At 39.4% G+C, this 22,789-nt stretch overlaps 1 protein-coding gene across 1 annotated transcript in view; it reads right to left on the bottom strand.

The window, feature by feature from the left end:
- Window positions 1-21,117, bottom strand: part of LOC143208647 (G-protein coupled receptor Mth2) — a 33,842-nt gene extending 12,725 nt beyond the window's left edge. The window contains exons 1-4 of the mRNA XM_076423233.1: window positions 20,411-21,117; window positions 14,209-14,583; window positions 11,630-12,001; window positions 1,385-1,664 (exon numbers count right to left, since the gene is read on the bottom strand). Coding sequence (XP_076279348.1) covers window positions 1,385-1,664; window positions 11,630-12,001; window positions 14,209-14,475 — 919 coding nt within the window. The 5' untranslated portion in view covers window positions 14,476-14,583; window positions 20,411-21,117. The remainder of the gene's footprint in view (window positions 1-1,384; window positions 1,665-11,629; window positions 12,002-14,208; window positions 14,584-20,410) is intronic.
- Window positions 21,118-22,789: the final 1,672 nt, after the last annotated feature.

The following is a 22,789-nucleotide window of genomic DNA, read 5'->3' as shown; positions in this document are numbered from 1 at the left end:
AAATTTAATCAAACGATTTATACTAATATTAGATGTACAAATGAGAGACCGCCGAAAAAACATATAATCAAACTCAAAACCCCCAAAAAAATCAAAAGCTGTATTTAGTGGTTCAATTCTGGCCTGGGCAATTAGCGTGCCGAGAGTCGATGACGTAGAATGGGCCGGCTAAAAGTCGATGACGTAGTCGGCTACGGCACGGTCGGGACGTCACAAAAAAATAATGGAACTACGAGTACAGTAATTCTTCAATCGAAGTCCAGTGCCTACTCACTCTACTGCCGGCCAACGCTGTGCCGCGCCGCGCCGTAGGGCGGCGATGATTGATCTCGGCTCGGGTATATCGGTGTGAACACCACAACATTGACTCGAGTGAATCGAATTTTCAGACTTCTTAATTTTCATTCTCTTTTCATGGGACTTTCACTAACTTATTTCTGGCATTTCTCTGATTAAAATGACGCCAAACACGATATAATTTCAACTGTATTTAGTGGTTTAATCGACGGTGAAAGTTTCGAAGTTAACGAAGAACAGCAACAACGCGGGCCTTTCAACTGAGCCGGCGACGCCGACTGACCGCGTCTTTTCTTTCCAATACGCTCTTCTTCGTTGCGTTCGAAACTTTCATCGTCGATTAAACCACTAAATACAGTTGAAATTATATCGTGTTTGGCATCATTTTGCATTAGAAAAATGTCACGAATATGTTGGTGAAAGTTCCATTAAAAAAGAATGGAAAATAAAGAAGATTAAATATTAGTGTTACATTGTGATGACGCACGGGCCTTTAAACTGTGCCGGCGACAGCGACACGCTTCGGCTACGCGATTCTATTTCATGCTGTCCTTCTCTATGTTCGGCTCGTCGATTGAAGTCTCGACGCGGTCGGCGCGGTAGACGCGATCATAAAAAAATAGCGTTTACTACACCACTGACGTCCGTTCAGAACGCGGCTGTAGGACATCGATTGAAGAATTACTGTACTAAGAAACATCACGGACCCGAGGGTTTTTCTTACAATTAGATCGAACCTTTACGGCATATTCATGATAAACAGATTGCGTTTGAAAACGTCACACAGCTTTCTTTTTACACCTAATAAATTAAAAGTACCTCGTCGAAAAACACAAGGAGATTCCTTAACGGGCGTTAATTCACTGAATCGATTCCACGGTGGACATCGAGCTTCTAATTAAAATTTTCAATTTGATTAGCTAGTAGATTAGGGCGAAGCGGTGCTCTAGCGCTAGAGCTAAAGTAATCGATTCGCAACAGATGTACCCAATTGATCCGCGAGATAATGTCGAGAGGGCGCGATCAATTCTCGACAGCGGATTGTTAAGTATCTGAAAAAGTTGATTAAATTTTTTCTCTGACAGACCTGTGCTACTCCAGGCCACGTCCGTAAGATTCGAGAGCGCATCGTAAAAACCGCTCGGCGCCGAGGACGAGTTCCCATTAGTGCAATGGAAACTGGGCGAAAGAACACGGTGTTCGGGACAACACTTTCTCACGCAGCTGTGGGTCTGGCAGAAATCTGCGTTTCTGCAAACCCGAAAAACTAGTCGTCGGGTCGTCCTCGAATTCGGAGTCAGCTCTAGACAGCTGGTCTCGATGGATGCTTGCATCCTCTCGCGAGATCCATCTTCCGATACTGTCACCTGCAAACAGATTTCCCTTCGGTTTAGAGATCGTTAAGAATTTTATGCGTTTGTCGCGTTTCTGGCTTCGAGAATGCCCCTGTGTACATACAGTGGCGTGCGAAAGTTCCCGGCCATACGGTGTGTTTTTGCAATTTACCTTCCAAAAGAAAAGCGTTAAGAAATTTTGATTAGTATCATGTATAAGGGCATATTACGTGAAAGGATACTACAAAAAGAATCAATGCTATTTATTTTTCTTATCTGCTTATTTGCAGAATAAATAAATTAACGTGTTCGAAAGTTCCCGGCCAGTAAGTTTAACAAAACAATTATGTTTGTTTCTGATTGTGTAACAATTTTGCGGTACATTATTTAACATATTATAATTAATATTTTGTAGCCATGTCCTTTGCAGCAATAACAGCAGCACAGCGACGAGGCATGGATTCAATTAACCGAGTAATGTATAGTCGTGTGGTATTTTATTCCATTCTTCTATTAAATTTTGAAAAATTCTGTCTTATTAGAACTGCTATGATTTTTCATTCGACGTTTCATCTCTCCCCACAGATGCTAGATTGGATTTAAGTCCGCAGATTGAGAAGGCCAGTCTAGAACCTGTACTTTATTTGTAGACAACCACGTTTTTAGTATTTTCAATGCATGTTTGGGGTCGTTATCATGCTGGAAGAACCAATTTTCTGGCATTTTTCTTTCAGCGTATGGTAGCATCGAGTTTCTAAAATTTCTCTATACATGACACCATTCATGACACCCTCAATTTTTATAAGAGGACCAACTCCTTGAGCGAAGAAAGCTTCTCATACCATAATGCTACCTCCACCATATTTAACAGTTGGTGTTTGGTACCTGATATCATTCCTTATGCCAACTGGACGTCGTACATATTGTCTTCCACCGCTACCGAACAGATGAAATTTAGATTCGTCCGAAAAAAGAACAGCTCTCCAATTTTCAACAGTTACATCACAATATTTTTTGGCAAACTTTAATCGGGCTACTTTATTGCCAAATAGTCCTACATCATGTAATCTTCTTGATACCGTACATCGACTAATGTTAACAATGTTTTCCTGTTGTAGTTCTGCTGCAATATAGCTAACTGCCTTGTTCGGGTCCGCAAGGGCGATCTTTCACACCATTACCTGCATGATATCGATTATTAAATAGTTGATTGTACTTTTCCCGATAGACAATGTTGAAGAAATTTCACGAGACGACTTTCCCCTTATAATGACAATTTAATCACAATTTGACTGGTTACCGACTGGAGTAACAATACTACGTAATATTATTTGAATGTTAACACTGACTGACCTTTTACAGACTTATAATCGAAATTGGCCGGGAACTTTTGAACACGTTAATTTTCCCATTCTGCAAACAAACACATAAGGAAAAGAAATAGCGTTGATGTTTTTTGTAGTATCCTTTCACGTGATATCTAATAAATAGACTGCGGATTTTATGCATTTATGATAAAAATGGGTAGGTGTAATTTATGACCGTAAAAATATTTGAAGAATTTAAACGTACTACTATATCATTTTCAACCTATTAAACATATTCAGCAAGAAATTAAATATTTATTTCATCCCAGCTTGTTGCAATTCAGGTAGAAAATTTTTATTTTGCATAAAGATCCGCAGTCTACTAATAAATGATACTAATAAAAATTTCTTAACGCTTTTCTTATGGAAGAAGAATCGCAAAAACCATCTGACCAGGAATTTTTGCACACACGCCACTGTATACACACTCCTAACTATTATTCTACGAGGTTTACCACTTTCTGTATAATATAGAATCAGACTTTCGATGACTTCGTCAAACATCAACGACATTCGTCTCTTTTAAATCGAAAGACAATTCTATTTGCGTGCGGTCGATGTTTATGTAATTAAGGAAAAGCGTTTGTCGGTCGATAACGGATGTTCCATTAGAAGAAAAGCGGAACGTCGCGACTCGTAAACGCGGCCATATCTTTATCTCGTCTCGCGAAGATCTAGCTGCACGATTTACGAGCGCCGTTCACAGTATTTGACAAATCTGATAATCCCGACATTCGCACCGCGTCAGTCATTCCCCGTTGTCAACGAGCACAAGCCTTATTTTCGCGGCTCGTTATCGACGGTACAAATAGCCGACGTCCTTCCTCCATCCTTCTTCTTCGATCGTTCACCTGCCGCGCTTACGAAATAATGACACGGAAACGAACCGCGCGTGTCGAAACCATTCTTTTCTAAAAGCAATAAGAAAGAAGAATCTCATGGTCGCGCGGACGTCTAACGGTGTCGTTCCTTCCTGGAAATCGGCGAAAGAGTTGACTCTTCCTATTTTCGTGGAACACTATGAGACATGTGTGTACATATTGATATTAGAGATTTTAGACTCCTAGAGTTTCATTTATTAATTTTTCTCATAGAGGCATCAGATCTGCAATCGTAACTATCAATTTTTTGAAGCTTCGCTGGAAAAGATCGCTTAAAACCTCTTTTATCGTTTAGCAAGAACTAGGAAAATGTAAAGCAGAATTTAGTGATGGAATTGGTAAGAGAAGATCTCCAATCTGGAAATTTAGAAAATCGTGAAATTATGTATGCATTACGCAATTTTCTTTATTGCCGAAGGGGTAATCCCTGAGGGGTTGAAGTTAACTCGTGAATATTCAGCTATTTTTCTTTAAAATATTAATACAAATTTTATCGAATTGTAAAAGACTATCTGTTATTGTCTTAGGACGTTTCTATCTCCAAGTTTGCGAGTTTTCTGGGTTAATTTGAACTACTTGGTGAATTCCGACCGCGAAACAGAATTGTATAAGACCTATACACACATATACGTACATATATACATATCCCTAAAGCTGCACACTTGTCTGAATTTCCAGGTTACGGTATAGTGGACTGGCAATATCTGTTGTAAAGTTTAAAGGAAAATTCAGGACGTGTGTTTTTCGAACAATTCTCCTTACAATGTTTACCATAACATTCTCGTTTCATTCACTTTGAGATACGGAGTCATTTAAAATGTATTTTACAGTTCAAGAAAAGCACGAAGCTCTCAAAACAGAATCTAAGGATGAATGTAATAAGATGAGGGTGAAAATGAGGGTAAAAATAGTTAAAAGGGGAACACAAAAAATGTGTGACACGGTGCAGAGGGTGAATAGTACACTAAATTACGATTTACACCGGGTTTAAACGGTTTGGTGCATTTGGATGGTAATCGGAGACTTTCATTCGACACCCTCTGCAATGCGGTTCTCGGTTTTAGCAGAGCCGTATCGTTCCTACGCCATTGCAAGCCGCGTGCTACCACGCCCTGTAGATCCTCGAATGATGAGTCGGATTTATTTACCCTGCCGCATCCTTTTGCTTGCCGTAATAAAGCCAGCACGCCCCCTCGAACCACCCTTCACAGTGGTTGCACGCGTTCGAGTCGAAAAAGAAAGGAGAGCAAAAAAACTTGGTATTTATTACAGCGCGAACGATAAAACACTGCTTTTGGAAAAAAGAGTTGGCCCAGATTGACAGCCTCGGGGCGATAAACAATGCCGCAAATAAAAATATTTCTACAGAAAGAAGGCCATAAAAAAAAAGGAACTCGATACAAGCCATAAATCAAGTGTTCTATTTCAATAAATTCTATGTGACACTTACACTAATATTCATCGTAGAGAACGCGTATAAAAATTGTATTTAGATTCTAGAATTTACTAATTAATTCAAGTAAACGTTCAGTGAGTCGTAATAATTTTTTAGTACATTCTTTAATTACCTTTAATTAACATTTGCTAAGGTTTCCTTGCCGGCGAACAATTACTGGTTATGCTGCAGGGTATTGTTTCAACTGTATAATGCACTGTCTACAGAATAAGTAAACTGCGAATTCTTCAAATCAATACAGAAGGTATTATTAGCATGAATTATATTTATCAAAATAAAATGATTTATTCGGTTCAGAATAAGTAAACTGCGAATTCTTCAAATCAATAAAGGAGGTACTATTAGCATGAATTATATTTATCAAAATAAAATGATTTATTCGGTTCAGTTATGGGCTGTTAAATAAAATGATTTATTCGAAGAATAAATTCTAGTATTGATAGTACGTTATTTCTTTTTTATTTAACGTACAATAAATCCGTAATGAAAAATCGTAGGCCAACTATTCAAACTTTTCCTTGCAAAATCACATCGAAACGGACTTCCCAAAAGATTTTTCAAAAACTGTGTAGAATTATATAAATTTATTAATTTTTACATGGAGCAAAACAACTTCAGTTTTATAATAGAAAAGAGAATTTGGAAAATCTCTTTCCAAAGTAATTTTGGAGAATTACAGGTATCGAGAGAGATCGGCAATTATTCGACTACAATTCAGTGTGCTCCTTTAAATTCGTGGAATGTGCATAACAAAAATTCGCGGAGGTTTCCGCGACGGTTTGAAAATATTGTGTCTTAAACGTTCTCGCTCCGCGCGCCATAAATTTCCATATTCGGCTCGCCAAAAAACGAATCGTCGATATTTATTACGACCGCGCCGATAAAACACCCGAAGCGTGGGTGGCGCGGCGAACGGCGACCGATATCGCGCGATATCTCGCGGTAGTATCGATAGAAAAAGGACGCCGCGAAAATTTAACTGCGTGCGAATTACACGTCGCCGCGGGGTGTATCCTCGGGGCTGCATGATATTCCTGGAAGCGGAAGTTTGATTGGTGCGTTACTTTCACCGCGATCGGAGAATGATCGAGGGAATAGTGTACCGGTACCGTTCAATGTATATTTTGAATAACTAAACGTCGCTGATTCTGGCCAGGACGTTCCCTGCAACGACGTGCGTCGAGAGATTAGCGATTGACTCAAACGCAAGGTCGTATATTGCGACAATTCACTGTGACTCAGGAAATCGTTCAGAAAAACTATAAACGATTTTATTACTTCTGGCAGAAAGTGTCCGATTAAATTCGCTGATTTAGTCGATGAGTTGTCAACCGTCAAAGTTACAAGGCGAAAAACAAAGTATCGAGTTTCAAATTCGTGACAGTTTTCTTTCCATCGACTTTGTCGGAACGTGTATTGTAAAACAGCTGTGTAAGCTGCGTACTCCGGATGAAAAATAAAATTTTCTCGTACTAAACGGCCGCGTAAAATTTAACCGAATCGATTTGTTTTTCGTGACCGCTGCTATACCTTCCGAGAAAGAACTACAAATTTTAAATGGTACTATTTTATACAGAGACTTGGACATTCGAAATATCTTACTTATTTTCTACGATATACGATCAAATCATTAATTGTTTATCATGGACAAGAAGTTCTTCACATGCGAAGTTTTCACCGCGAGTCCGGCTCGATGTCGCATGGCAATATGTCCAAATTCTATAGAATTTTCTCACACGGATTTGCGATATCGTTTTGCAAATTGTATCGTGATACGTGCGAGACAATGCGTAAGGGCGAATCAAGCGAAAAGGTGGAGGCACTTCCAACACGTTCGACGCCATGAGGTAGGTACATAAGTGGTGATCAGGCACGAAGCCAGAATTTTATTCGCGAAGCCAAGCAAACCAGTTCTATAGCTTGGAATTGAAGTTCCTTCGTTTTGTTTTACTTTTAACGAATAAATAAATTGTGCAGACTGTGATAGCATTTCTCTAATACATCTATGGCAATCTTCGATTCCTCACTGTGTTCTTTCGGGTCCCATGGAAATCACCGACAGAAAGGGCCTAGCAGACTAAGATTGGTCCAGCGGCCCCACCCACAATTTTTATTGATATTGTGCGGAAAACAATGGTTTTAGGTTGAAAGATAACCCCCTAAAATTTTAAGTCGCCAACCCTTCGTATAAGGATGATATGAGGGTAAATACCCTTAACTGTATCATTTTTTTTCTCGGTTGTTAATTAAGATATTCGGATAAAAAAGAAACGAAAATACTCGAACTTAACTCCTTCATATCATATATTTTTTTCACCATCGTGATCAAATTATTAAGGGTAGAAAAAAATCATTTAATTTTTTAGGGGTGAGAATTGCAAGCAACCCTTCGAGTGACCACTTCCAAAAAATTCAAGAACAATGTTCTGTTGCTTATCTAACGTATAAAAAAGTTTCAAGATGGTCGGATTGGTGGAACATAGTTAAATGTTGAAAAACGAATAAAATTACGTCGTTATAATGGTATAATGTACAGTGTAGTGTGTTTCTTATCAGGATATTAAGTTCCTTCTTGATCAATTATTTAATTTTAAACGTGACGCATAACATTACATAAGTAGTATATAGTTTTATATACTACTATAAATATAAAATATACTGCTAATATAAAATATTCAAAATAGTACAACAAAACGTCTTTGAATGTAAAAATTCCATCTGGTTGAACAGGTTCGCCCATGAACATTTGCACCAGAGATTATCGCCATTTGATCGCTTTATTGGCCAGTTCTGAGTGGAAAAACTCATGGCAGTACCGGTTCGTCGCCTCGACAGCATGTCTCCGTGTGAAAGAAAATAATATCTCGAATGCGTTCTGAATTGAACGCACAGGTCCCCGGCTTACAACCGTGTTTATATTTGCGTAGGAGTGGCCGGGAAAACACACGTCCCCTGGGAACTGGTCGTATATTTCTCGAACGTGAAAGAACCGGGAAAGGAAATATTTTTGTTAACACGACACGTTGACTTTGTGTGATATACACGGATCCTCCTGGAATCGCGTGCAAAACGAACTGCTTTGAATTCTACGGGAATGCTTGCAGTGCTGCAGTCACCTACCATGCAGCACGCTTTTTCATTTCTTATCGCGTGGAAAAGTAATCAACCCATTCACGTTCGTTCTAACATTGCTATTACGAATATTACGTTACTGTCCTTCCTTTCAGCTGTAATCAGCATAAGAAATCTTCACGGTTTCAACCTAATTAACACGCGACTTTGGTTAATCGCGCTTGTTCGTATTTATTTTCTGCTGGCCAAAATATTCCATATTGTTCTTCTGAATCTTCTAAGGAATCATAAACACTCATTAACAAAGTACGCACTAATAACCAGTTAAGAGGGATAAAAGCAAAGTAAGAATATGTACTCGGAATATTTTGGGGCATTCCAAGTCTCTGATTACGAGTACACGGTGTCGATCATTATCATTCATCATATCCAATTTACATGTGACGTAAATTTGTGAAGTTGGGACTGCCAATTCTCAGAAAATGAAGACAAATCACCAATCAAATCATCACTAGGATGTGAAATCACTGAAATTCCTAGTGATTAAGTGATTAGAGGCACTTGTGAACTTGACTGCGGCACGGATGGAGATCGAAGAGAGAGATTATCTTGTGTAACGTAGTTATCCGCACGTTTTCCTAGTCGCAGCAACACAGTTAGGCTTCTTGATATATTTAGGCGAGAAACGGGGATTTCCTCTGCTGGCAGATGATGAAGTCATACCTCGCGTGTCGGTTTATAATAAACAGTGTTGCGGCAGCTGTGTTAATCGCCTGCAGGCAACAAGACAGAGAGGGAAAGAACTAGTTTATATAGGTCCTCTTCCTGTTGAGCACGTTGTTACGAGATCATTTTGTTTTACCGACAATGAGCGTTCGCAACGCGACGAGCAATGCGAAATCGTCGAACTTTGCTTGCATACGCGTCTCTTTTTGCCTCGATCAATGTTGCGGAGGGTAATTGACCTTGTAATTCTGCAATAATTACTAGTAAACATTGCATCGTTATATAAATTTCCATTTCCTCGAGTGATTCCGCGAAATTCAGAAATAAATACACACTGACTTTGTATTTAGCTGTTCATTATTTATCTATCGAACACTACAAAGTGCCTTATGAATATGTACGACGTACAACGCATTGATATGTATCAAACAACGTGATTCCAACTTCCTACCAACTTCGGAAAACCAAGTTTCTTTTCGTTAATCGATAGCAACGCCCTACGCACATATTTTCTTCAGCGTTCCAATCCGAACCCCTGTCCAGAGGTGGGGAAAATAGTATCTCAAATAGTAAATAGTAAATAATCTTATTTACTTTTTGAAGTATGTGTACAACTTTGAAAATAAAATATTTTATTTGATGCAGTAATTTTTGAAAATAAAATATTTTATTTGAGGCAGTAATTTTTTTGAAAATGTATTTTATGTATTTCATATGAAGAATATGGAAAATATTTGTGTATTGTCTTTATTTTCAACTTCAATCTTAAGTATTATTGCTCAAAATAATGGTTCGTATTCAATACATTTATGGGTGTAAATCGTTTCTTAACGATAACATTTTTAAAATAGAAATATTTTATCTTGGGGATCAAATTGTTGAAATAGAAATATTTTATTTTGAGATTCAGATTGTTAAAATGGAAATATTTTATTTTCGCGGAATTGTATATCTTATTTAAAAATCTAAAGTATTAAAAAGTATCTGAAATATTTGTTTCGCCACCTAATGCCCACCTCTGCCCCTGTCCCCTAATTCACCACTATAATAGACTTTTAATGAATATTCTACGAGTCATTTTCTAATCACCTAAATTTTGACTCATACGTCAGCAATGAATTGTGTTGTCGTGTTAGTTCGTACAAAGATTTGAATAGGAACAAAGTTGAGAAACATTTTGGACCTTGGGAAGCAGAAAATTATTTCTACGCAGCATGTGGCCGACAACGGAGTTTTTCATACGTTGTGCGTTCAATATGTTCTTTAAAATCGTTCCGTAACCCTGTTCGCGCCACGCCCCATAACGATAACGCTATCAATCGTGAACGGGCAGAGCACTGAAATGGATTCGGTAAAAAACGCGACGAAATTTCGTAGAACGTCAACACATAAACAAATGTCCACGCGATGAACCACGTCATCGTGATTAGTTTATTTCTGAATCCTCCGTGGAGAAACAATTTCCCATTTTGTTTACGAAATTTTCCTACACGCGTTTGTTTTCTCATCGGCTACTGTTTCCAGGAATAGCCTCGTGTGTATCCGAGACTATCATTAGTCTGATGAACTCTTTTTCGGGATTTTCATTACAATGAGAACCTGAACAGCTCCGGGTGTGGCGACACGCGAGCGTCATAGCTGGACATTTTATTCGCGACACGGTAAATTGACACGACTAATTAGCGACGTTCTTATCATCGGAACTGTACCCAAATTGCAAATTACCTTTTCCGCTAAACAGGGTACATACATTGATCTGCTCCAAGCGAGTGGAGAAATTGATTCGAGGAAGTGACCGGTTAAACAATAGGAAATTCTGAAAAGGTCGAATGCGTACACGGAGGTTCCGCAAATTTTGATTCACAGCTCCAAAATATTGTTTTCTGGAAAGTACACTGAAATTTTGATGAATCCTGGTTCTAGAAGCCTGAAATCGATACTTCACTTGAAACAATTAAGGGATGACACGTGAAAGATATGGTGGCGAGGTATAATTACAATATTAACTGTTCGAGCTGTTAAATTTTAAATGTCTTCTGCCAAGAAAATTGATTCAGAGGTCCAGCATCTTTCTTTATGGAAGCTACATTGAAATTTTCAAAAGAGATCCTGCTGCAAAACGTTTAAAAACTATACAGAGCTATCTCTGGTAGCTTGAAACGCATACTGCACTTAGAACAATTAAGGGATGTCGCGAAAACATTATGATACCTCGGGGCATGAATGTAGTATTAACCATCCAACAATTTTTTAACTGCTTTCTGTCAGACAAATTGAAACGCTTCATCCCTCTCCAAATGAATTTCAATTTATCGGATTTGCTTAAAATATGAATAAAACACAATCGTCGAATTAAAGTATTATTGGGAAGCAAATAAACGAAAATTGGGAGGATTTATCGGGCAAACGTTCCTGCACTTTAGAGTATATGTTCGAAGCCCGATAGAATTCGCTGATAATTGAGAGATCAAATTGAGGATCAATATTCAGACTCACCCACAGAGATCCACTTTCGAATTGGATGTCCTCCGCAGCGACGTCATAAGTGACCAAGGCACCGGAAGCGCAGTGACGCCAAGCCTTGGACACGTTGAAGAAGTCGACGGGCGGATTCGGCAGCAGCGACAGGAATTTGTGGGTGTCCGAATAGTTTTCGGAGGAATCTGCGTTCGTTACACAGGATTTCTCGAGCAGGTCGTACACTTTATCTCTCGGACAGCATCTTCTGACATTCAACAGCTGTAACGGTGACGCGCTCGGCTCTTCACGTTCCCCGCCTCTATCATTCTCGCTGTGCCGGCAATCGACGGCTACCAAAGCGGTCTCGTTCGTGAATCCCAGTTTCAGAATTTCTATACAGCCCGGTGCCTGTGGATAAAATCGATCAAAATTGTTTCATTCGAATAGCCGCTTTTATGGACGCCGTTCCGGGGGAGTGCCGGTCCGCCGCCAAATAAAACAGGAAACCCGAATGACCGCTATTTATTTATAAATATTGACGGAAACTAAAATTGATTCGACGGCCAAACTTTTGCGAAACGGGGGTAATATAAGCGGCGATGTTTCTCTGCTCTTCTTTGAACCGTTACTATCGTGATCGAGGTGAGATCGAATTCTATTTTTCGCGGTTGCTTCAGAAACGATTTTATTTTATTCCGTGCCACTTCGGTGTGTGATACTCTAATTCCTGGCTTCGCAAGATATTCTCCGCGATTTCAGTGTTCTTTATTTCATCCCTCTTGAGTTCGAACAGAAATCCCTGGCTGTGAAGAATTTAACGCTTTGTTATTCTATTTTATTCTGTTTCTGTGTGTTCGTTCGGAAATTCTAATTCGTTACTGTAACCATTCCATGTGTTTTGCTTCTCTCGTTCTTTCGGGGCTTTTCTTGTTTTGCATGTCACGTAAAATACATATTTTTAAAGAGAAAGTCGCAGACGTTTTATGAACACGATACATTCACGTTGCCAGACAGATAAGAAGTACAGTAACATTCCTCTTAAGAAATACGGGCAGACTTATTACTCAACCTAACACAAACGGCGATTCTAAACAACTTGGAACCTCCTACGCACAAGCATCGCTATATACCTACATACCTGGATCAGCCGAAAATAAATGAAACAAAAATGACTCGGTTTGCAGCGATCGTCTACACTCCTCAAAAGAATTAAGGGATCACCTCTGCGAACCTGAAAAATTGCTACTAGTTCACATGATCATAACTCCGACCAAAATTGCTGTATCGATATCTTTAAACAACGGTTTGAAAGCGTGAAACGTCTAGGTTTCAGATGCTCTGTTTCAAATTGTTGTTATGTTAGTTTTTTACAAAGTTATAGCGAGATAAAGACTACATTGACGGTTAACAAAAATTTTGTGCAAATTTGTAACATCACACGGGGAGAAACAAATTTTTTTGATAAATCCCGTTACTATCGTTTGGAAGGGCTATCTTTCCTGTGTAAAATGTGTGGCTGTTGATTATTGTGCGATTTTTTTTATTCGAGTTATTCAAAATTGAAGTAAATATTGGCTTTTTAACTTTAACTGGCTCCAGAAAGCGAAAAAATCATCGTAGAATCTTGTGGAAAAAAGCAATAGAAAGAGCGTTTCTTTCTCTTCAAGGGCACTACTTTTGTTTTTTCAATTTCATTAACATTTCGATATATCAGGTGTTTCTGAAAATATGCTTAAAATATGCACAATTTCGATTTTTCCTTTAACTCGCTATATCTCGACAAAAAATGATCGCAAGACCATGATCCGAAAGTCAGATTGAAGCAGAGATTCTGCCGATTCGATTGAACACCACGTGAACTCGCTGCGACAATTTTTTACCTATGGCAGCTGTGTTTGAAGTTAGTGATTCGCGGAAATTACCGCGCCACGTACAGTGGCTGTCTGACATCTCTGAATACACTACCGTCAATATTGTCTTTATCTCGCTATAACTTTGTAAAAAGCCCACATAACAACAATTTGAAACAGAGCATCTGAAACCTAGAGGTTTCACGCTTTCAAACCATTGTTTAACGATATCGATACAGCAATTTTGGCCGGAGTTATGATTATGTAAACTAGTAGCAATTTTTCGGGTTCGCAGAGGTGATCGCTTAATTCTTTTGAGGAGTGTATTTAAAAAATCGTCTCACTTCTTGAAGCAGATTATGAAAGTGAAGTTAAGTCGTGTCTTCTTTCTTCGAGATATTTTTGCGTCTTCGTAAAAGAAATATTTTACACTGCCAACATAATAATATGATATTATATAATTATCAGTAAAATCACAATCGACGTGACACATAATAAACGAGAAGATCGACTTGTTTGGAATTTCGACTTACACCAGTTTCATAATCACCCGCACGTACGAGGGAACGTTTCGCGTAGAGTATCGCGAGCAATCCCGACGAGATGTCATGAGATAGAGAACGATCGGTGGAAGGCGTCTATGCTGGAAACGAGCGTCGGGGAAAGAGGTCGCGATCAATTCTATTCATCGCGTTTAGTTCGGTGCGACTGGAAAATTTACGAGCGGCAGCGAGTTAATGGCAAAACGGCCAATCCGTCTCCTACCTGTAGAAAATCGGTGGTGTTCAGCGCGGAGTAGTGAAGAGGATTGACGTCCTCCGGGTGCTCGCAGATCGGAAATTCATTCCGGTGGTTGGTGACCTCTGGATCCACGATGTAAAGCTCGGACGTGTCCCCCTCAGGTGGGGTGCAGGCCACTTCCGGCAAAACCGAGAGCACCGTGCCCGCCGGGCAACATTTTCTTAATCGCGTCTCCGGAACGGCCAACGTCAGGGAAATGATCGTCGCGAAAATCAGGCTGCTCCTCGTCATTCTGACAAGCTGTTGCACCTCAAAGGCTTCGGCCGGGAATTTGCACGTGAAAGATTTCACTTTCCCTCGGCCACGTCGCGGTCCTGTCGTGCTCTGCCTCGCCAAACACTGTTGCAAATTATAATAATTCAAATGTACCATTAATAATTCAACAGTACCGATCGGAATCGAAGAATTGCTGAATCGTAGCTTCGCTGCTTTTTAAACTCTTGTAACCTTGCGAGGGAAATTGGAGGGTTGTCTATCTGGGCTTATTTTATAGGGTGACGTCTACTTTCTTCTTAGTGAATTGGTTTTTTTTTGTGAAATGAGTTCGGTTGGTACCAGTAGACAATTGTTGATTCTTGACCTATTGCAACTTAGTGTAAGATGTCGATATAAATAGTTTAAATCGTTTCCGACCGAAATCACCACCCAGCTATCGATCTATAAATCATCCCCATCCCACTCCCGAGGAAACTAGAAACACGCCAATTGGATCGCGGCGTGTATATCACTAAAATCACTGTGTTCCTTAAACCGAGGACTTGCAGATCGATCGGTCGCTAGAGTTTCCGCGACGCCCGGCGGGACGGAAGTTTCGCGCACCTCGAAACGATTTTGCACGAAGTTGACACTGCACAGAGATATCTCTGCACGTTATACTTGTTCCCGCGTTTCTGCATAACCGTTAAACGAAGTAGAATTTAGTAAAACACCGACGTTTGTGCCGGTAAGAACCGACGCGGTTGTGGCTGCCACGGTTCCCGGCGAGGTCTGTGTGCACGGTTTACCAGCTGGATCATTTTTCCGCGGTTGTTTAACTTTGACTCATTTCGAGGCTCGATCCCCTTCGACGCCTGGAACTTCGAAGAATCAACAACTAAAACTGTCTTGCGAGCTCTCCGCCTCGTCTTTTTCTCCCCACATTTTTCTTCTATTTTTATATCACTTTATTAGATCCTAGCGATGGTGTGCGATCATTCGAGGACTTCGATCCACGGTAAATCGTGGATGTTTCTGTCAAAACACGCGGGACACGTGGCCCACGGAAATGCTCTCTCGTTTTTACTGCCACCGTAAAATTCGAGACAATTTACACAGTCCGATATAGCCAGCGAAAAGAGAAACTGTAAATCTGTATCGAATATGGCGGCCAACAAGCAGCAATATTTTTGCGGACACTCGGATATGTCCGATTCGATGATCTCGAGAATCGTACTGGTACAGAAATTGTTAAAGATACGTGTATAAATTGACAAATTTTTTCTAACGAATTCTTATTAATTTTCAAAAATTGATTGCAAATTGAATACTGTTGAATTATAAGCAGTATAATTAGTAACTAGTTGCGCCGACACGTTCGTTCGTGACTAAAACTGACAGAATTTGTGCGGATACTTTCGTGGAGAATACACAGTGCAATGGGCGACCTAAAGATATTGCCATATAATTAGGTTAATTACAATCGTTAGAGGTCGGATCGTTATCTCAAAACGGAACGAACTTTCCATTCATTCCGGTGCTTTTTGGCTTTCTAGGAAGCGATAATGGGGACCATTTGGTCATAAAAATTATATCTGCATTTGGGTCTCGCGAAAAGGTCGCGTAAACATTGATTTCCAAGAATATGCTGGAATATAATAGAATATCCTGGAATATACGTGATACAGTAGAATCTAGAGGAAAGCTTGTTATAAAATGTATTAATTGGAAAGCAATGTTTAAATCATTTTTCATCTACATTCTCGTTTTGGGACAACCCAATATTTGGCTCCTGTGTCTTGCAATTGATGGAGACGGTTTTTAACCGACTTCGAAAAAGGAGGAGGTTACTCAATTCGATCTGTATGTGCCTTTTTTCTTTTTTTTCTACGTATGTTCACCGATTACGCAAAGATGGATGGACCAATCAGAACGAAATCTTTTGCATCTTGTAGAGCAGGGGTGGCCAACCTTCTGCATACTATGCGTAAATTTTTTTCACATACGAGTTCAGATGCCCCATACAACTTGAGCTGTTTTTCTACCTTCTTACGTTCATCGTTGCGGTTGGAAAACAGGGGTAGGATCTGCTTCAGTTAGGGGAGGAAAAGGGATAACTCAATTACGCAACTAAATTAATTAACTTACGCTAGTTGAAAATCTACAATCTACAATCTACAATAGTGAGAAATGATCTTTTGGACGAGAGGGAGATCGCTGTATTGAACACTGCAATTCCCATCCTATAATTGTAAACTGTCAAAAAATTGCGACGAATTGATGAGTAAGAAGGCTGTATAAATTCAACTAAGAGCTCTCAGGTGTTGAAAGTATGAAGATGGATTCAGTTATGGCGCCTACTACAAAAAAATAAGTATAGACGCAAGGATCCTATGCGCCACGTTTGGCGCATGCGCCACAGGTGGCCACCACTGTTGTCGAGTACGTCCCCGGGGTGGTCCCGTGAAAAAGAAATTTTGAAAAATGAATTATTTCACCGATTATACTCCGAGATGGATGGACCAATCAGGACGAAACCTTCTGCATTTTGTTGGGTATGTCTCCCGATTGGTCCATTGACAACAAATTTTGCATTTTTTCATTCTTTGCGGTTTTTATTGCAAATAACCAATAAGACCGAAAAACCATCTTATTCTACAAATTCTGCTCGTTCCACTGAAAAGTGTGAAATAAAAAAATTTCATAAAAAAAATATTAAACCGACTTCGAAAAAACGCACTAAAAACGCACTAAAAGGCATGAAATAATTTCCATTTGATTTATGCGAATACACACGAACTTAAATACAATACAATCTTTTCGTAGGTGGTGCAAAATTGAATATTCTCGATACTGGAGATTACGAAAATCCTTAAATTCTTCTACATGCTTTCACATATTAATGTATCTACTCTTCCCACCTACTGATTTCTAAGTCCATCATATTCCAATGAAATCATAATCAGCAACATCTGTCATTTAGAAAATTTTTAATTTTTGCGCCGCCTCCGAAAAGATTGTATTGTATTTAAGGATTTTCTGGAGGTATATAATAACGCAACAAAATTTTTGAAAATTCAACCAGATAGAATTTTTACTAAATTAATGCAATTACCAAAGTTTGGGTTCGATTCACTGTACCGTTTAAGAATTATAAAAAACTTGAAGTTTGCACATTTTAACACGTCTTCTTATGGAGAATTCATAAAATTCCACTTCAAACCCTATTTAAACCTTGAAAAAACGCAACTAGAAACTCAAAAAAACAAAAATATACTCATGAATGGCTTTCATTGTCAATATATTGATGGATTTCGAATTTCTTGTATTTTTGTCTCCCATTGTACCTCCAGAACATCCTTAAGTTCGTGTGTATTCACATAAATTAAATGGAAATGATTTCATACTCTTTAGTGCAATTTTTAGTGCGTTTTTTCGAAGTCGGTTTAATTTTTTTGCATAGATATCAACAGGCAATTATTTCGTTCATGATGGGCTTATTTACGAACGGTACAGAAGACAGAAGACAGTAGTAAAGAAACACGTTGACGTTGGATCTATGGAATCTAAGATTCGCACGCGGTATTAATTGCCGGCAGAAGGCACAATCCATACCAGACGTGTTGTTCGTCGCTTTTCCTTGAGTCTAACTCGAATCCCAACGGTAATCTCGGAGTGATTCAGTGTAAGCCGTCTCTGGTCGATTAAATCGTCGCTTCAGTTGCATAATGCAACGGCACGGCAGTCACGCACGTGGTGGTATCTCCAGATCTCCCCACGGGAGCGGCTGGACAATTAAAAAGCAGCTATTTCTCGAAATTAGCTGGCGCGTCCCAAGGGAGAAATAATCCTGTCGTGTACGAACGGGTCGAGGCCGAAAGTTCGATGGAAACTTTACGTTCAGCACCGGTGTCCTCGCGCTTCGTTGGCCAAAAGGCTTTCTCGTGGCTCCGCTCGGACGGTTACTGATATCTTATTGAACCGGTCTTCGCGAAATGAGTAGTTATACAAATTCGGGAATCCCCTGATTCGATGCTCCGACCAGGAAACAGGTTTTTTTCGAAGTTTTTTGCAAGCAAACTATGTATCGAGGATAATGTCAGATCAATCTATACGTTTGTTTGCGTGAAACGAGGAATCTTATTTTCGAGTTATCACTAATTATGAGAATATCATTTATCTTGATAGTTTGATCGGTGAAAAATGTGCCCCGACTCGTTTTTTCAAGGTTAAAAAATACAAATGAAGGAATAGTACAGGTGAGTCTGTGTTATGAGCGCTACGCTTTTATGAACTTGATTATCGAAACGTTAACCGTGAGAGCTACGAATTAATTTGTACAACTAATATTATTGTTCCCCCACCTTCTCGCCTGATTAATTCAAAGTCGGGATCTCTGCCATTATTTCTATGGCAAGCCGGTGATGATCACGTAACACCGACGCTTCCGTCTAACAACTCTGTGATCGCGGAATTCTGTATACTTTGCAGAGACAACGCGATTCCACATTATCGAGCAATTATTTCTGAATGTTCCAGCAAAATTTTCTCGATTTCATAACGCGCGCGTCTATTATTGAACACTGGTGGATAAAGTTTCCCGAGGTATCTGATCGTCGGTTAACAAAGAGAAAATTAAATTCCAGGAAATTCAGAAAGTTACGGAATTTTGCTTGTGCAATTTTTATTTGCTGCTCAGATTCACGCTAAGGAGCTGCAGTTAATGGAGTTTCGTGATCTTCCAATTTTGTTTCATATTTTTTCCCTAATCGTTTAAAAACATTTTTCCTGTTTTTTAGTACTTGATAATTACAAAGTAAAATCGAGAAGTAATGAAATGTTCAAAGAATAACTTCAACCCTGCCGAATGAATTCGCTATGAAAAAAAAATTGCATAACGGAGATCCGTAATTCTAGTATCAATATAATTTATCAACGTCCAAATAAAAAGAGACACGTCCATCGAATCGCGCGAGATTACTTTCGAAGTTACTTTCCCTCGCAGCTGTTTTGCTTTCGTTTCCCGTTTTCTTTCGTCTTTTGCGTTCTCCATTTTCTACTCGATCAGGCAATTCAATTGCGCTTCTGTCGCTATAAGAATATCAAAAGAATCAGAAGAATATTGTACAAACGTGTTCGGTTTTAACCAATGCGTAAATGCGTATAAAGTGTTCATAATAGTTTTATAGATTTTTGCGACTGCGTATACAATGAAACCTGTAATAACGGTAATTATTTTTTAATGATCCCATTCCTCAGAAAACCAATTTCACTGTCATTCATAGTATCAGCTCTGTTCTACTTTTCCGCGTCTCCTTCTCCTCGTTTCCATCATTCTCTCGACCGAGGCAATCTCGGACACTCTCTTCTCGTATTTATTACCTTTCTACACTTTTCTTTGCACCGTAGTTTCTTTACTGAAGCCGCTCTTATCACAGCTTTATATTTTCCAGTAATTCTCTCTTGCTCCCTTTATGATGCTACTTGTTTTAAACGAAAATGGATGAAATGTGCAGAAGAATCTTTTACACAATTATTTTTAAAGAACGCACTATTATATTAATAAAAAGCAACACAAGAATTTACTCTCTCGCTTATTACAGATCGTTTTCTAATTGTTCACAAAAATTTAGGAAAAATAACTATATTAAATATTGAGCAATTTATTATTTTATCGTTCACTGTACCAAACCTTTTACATATGAAACAAAATTACTTTACATTAAGTGTATGCAAATTTTTTAGTCTTTTAGTACATATTATGTCATTTTTACATAAGACAACGTATACCACAGTTCTTTACGCTACTTTTAACGCCAGCTAGGTTTCCTGCTAAACAAATACGCAGTTGAAACCGTAAAAATGGCCACAGAGCATGCAAACAAAACGGTGTTAGCGCCGGCACGTGGCCGTTCGTGTTCGAGGAGTCTCTTGTTCTCCGAGTGGTGAACCGGTTCAATCAAAAATTTACCTTCTGATTCGTTTAACGTCCCCGTTGATTCGTTCGATGGCATCATATCCTGTCCTCCGAATCTCCAGCTCGTTCGGGACACTGCTGTTTGACACTAGCACGTAATGTTCCTTTGTCCCCGGGGATTCGATCGAGTTCATCGCGCACAATCGACCCCCATCTCTATTCTTTAGAGTTCCCGGGAACCTCTATCCTCCGAAGATTCTTCGAAATCAGCTTCGACCGAGCTGCAAAAGCTGATTCCTATTTTCCCCGAGAATTATCCTTCCTTTTCAATACATTCCTTCCAGTCGAAGAGGTAACATTATGAACGGTGCCACGGGCTCCCAAGGCGAGAACTTCAGGATCTCAAAGTCTTGGAATCAGGATTTGATGAGCCTGTACGAGATGATACGTGTTTTTTTCACAGAACCGAGAGCTCAGCGTGTCGGCAACGCTGTTTCCACTGACAAGAACGGTGTCTATCGTTCACCTTGGGTCAGGTTTGCCCATCCTCTCGATCCGCGCGACCGGTTCAGCATATCGAGGACTTGCAACGACGAACGCACGGCGAATCCGAACGCAGAAACGCAACTGGCCGTCTCACGCGGACGAAAGGCAGGGATCAGACAGAAATTCGACTAGGCTTGCCGCAGGGACGACAAGAAAACCATACAGAGCACGCCTCTTTCCGCTGGCGCCTTCTCCCCCCTACTAGCTGAGAATCCCTCCGACTGATACATCGGTATGTGTATATTTCCTTTCTTCCATCAGCTATCCCTCGCGTCGTTTAATCACGCGATTAATGCCCCATCGCGTGATACCCAGCCACGACTGTGATGAAACCAAGCTCATAACAGACTGTGGGTTGATTGCGTTCACAGTCCCCGCTTGTGGGTCAACGACTAGTGCTCTAAATGAGGAAAGAGGCCCTTCTGACCCCCAAATAGTGCGATCTTGGCTTCATTCTTGAATCGAATAAAAGAGAGATCAAGATATAGGTTTTAGGATACAAATTTGAAATACTGAAGCTTCAAAATTGTCTATTCGTTTGCTAAGGTTTGGGTGAAGGTGGGGAGGTGGCTCAAACGTGAGCGGAGGGACTTTGCAGAAATATCTTACACATCCTTTCACGTAATATCGAGACATTGGTGTACAGGGTATATAAAAATGATATATCACGGTCACCATAGCGTGATTCTACACCTACGATTTCATAAAAATTGACATTAAAAACTGCCCGCAAAATTGACCTTGACCTTGAAAATCAAGGAAAAACAATTTTTTTGTTTAATCGTGTTCTACTGGTCATAAGGACCAACATTGTGAAAAAACCACACCCCAACCGTTCTCTTAAGAAATGATGTTGCATTTCTTATAACTTTTGCAGCTTCTTTGTTCATAATGTTCTTCCATTTTATAGTTAGGGAAATAGGAAATAGGATCGTCCTGCCCCTCGATCAGGATTGAGATTCCGCAATATAGCTTCTTGGTCACCAAATTGTTGATCTAGTCGTTGAAAATCGCGTCGATCTGGAATTTCTGTTGGACGTAGTCACCTTCCATTACTTCACACTATATTTCTATATATTTCCTGAGCTAACACGCGTAATTCCCTGCTGCTTGGTCAATAGTAAATTTAAATATTTCCTGGAAGGCATGTTTCATAAATCATCAATATTAGCCGCGATAATGAATTGCATGAAAAACTATTATCTATATAGTCGTGGTCGTCTCAATCAAACTATTTCGCACGACAACATTCGGCGGGTATCATCAGTGAGCCATCTCGTTGGGTATGAAATTATCAGAGAATCATGATACTCCTATATTTCCCTAACTGTAAAATGAAAGAACATTATGAACAAAGAAGCTGCAAAAATTATAAGAAATACAACATCATTTTTTAAGAGAACGGTTCTTTCACAAAGTTGGTGCTTGTGACCAGTATTAAACAAAAAAATTTTGTATTTTTCACCTTGATCTTCAAGGTCAAGGTCAATTTTGCGGGCAGTTTTTTATGTTAATTTCCACTAAATCGTAGGTGTAGAATCACGCTATGGTGGCCGCGACAATGAATTGCATGAAAAACTATTATCTATATAGTCGTGGTCGTCTCAATCAAACTATTTCGCACGACAACATTCGGCGGGTATCATCAGTGAGCCATCTCGTTGGGTATGAAATTATCAGAGAATCATGATACTCCTATATTTCCCTAACTATAAAATGAAACAACATTATGAATAAAGAAGCTGCAAAAATTATAAGAAATGCAACATCATTTTTTAATAGAACGGTTCTTTCCCAAAGTTGGTGCTTGTGACCAGTATTAAACAAAAAAATTTTGTATTTTTTACCTTGATCTTCAAGGTCAAGGTCAATTTTGCGGGCAGTTTT

Source organism: Lasioglossum baleicum, chromosome 5 (genome assembly GCF_051020765.1).
Source record: "Lasioglossum baleicum chromosome 5, iyLasBale1, whole genome shotgun sequence".
In the NCBI taxonomy this organism is placed as follows: domain Eukaryota; kingdom Metazoa; phylum Arthropoda; class Insecta; order Hymenoptera; family Halictidae; genus Lasioglossum; species Lasioglossum baleicum.
The sequence above is the reverse complement of the archived record's forward strand: the minus strand, read 5'-3'. Positions and strand labels throughout refer to the sequence as shown.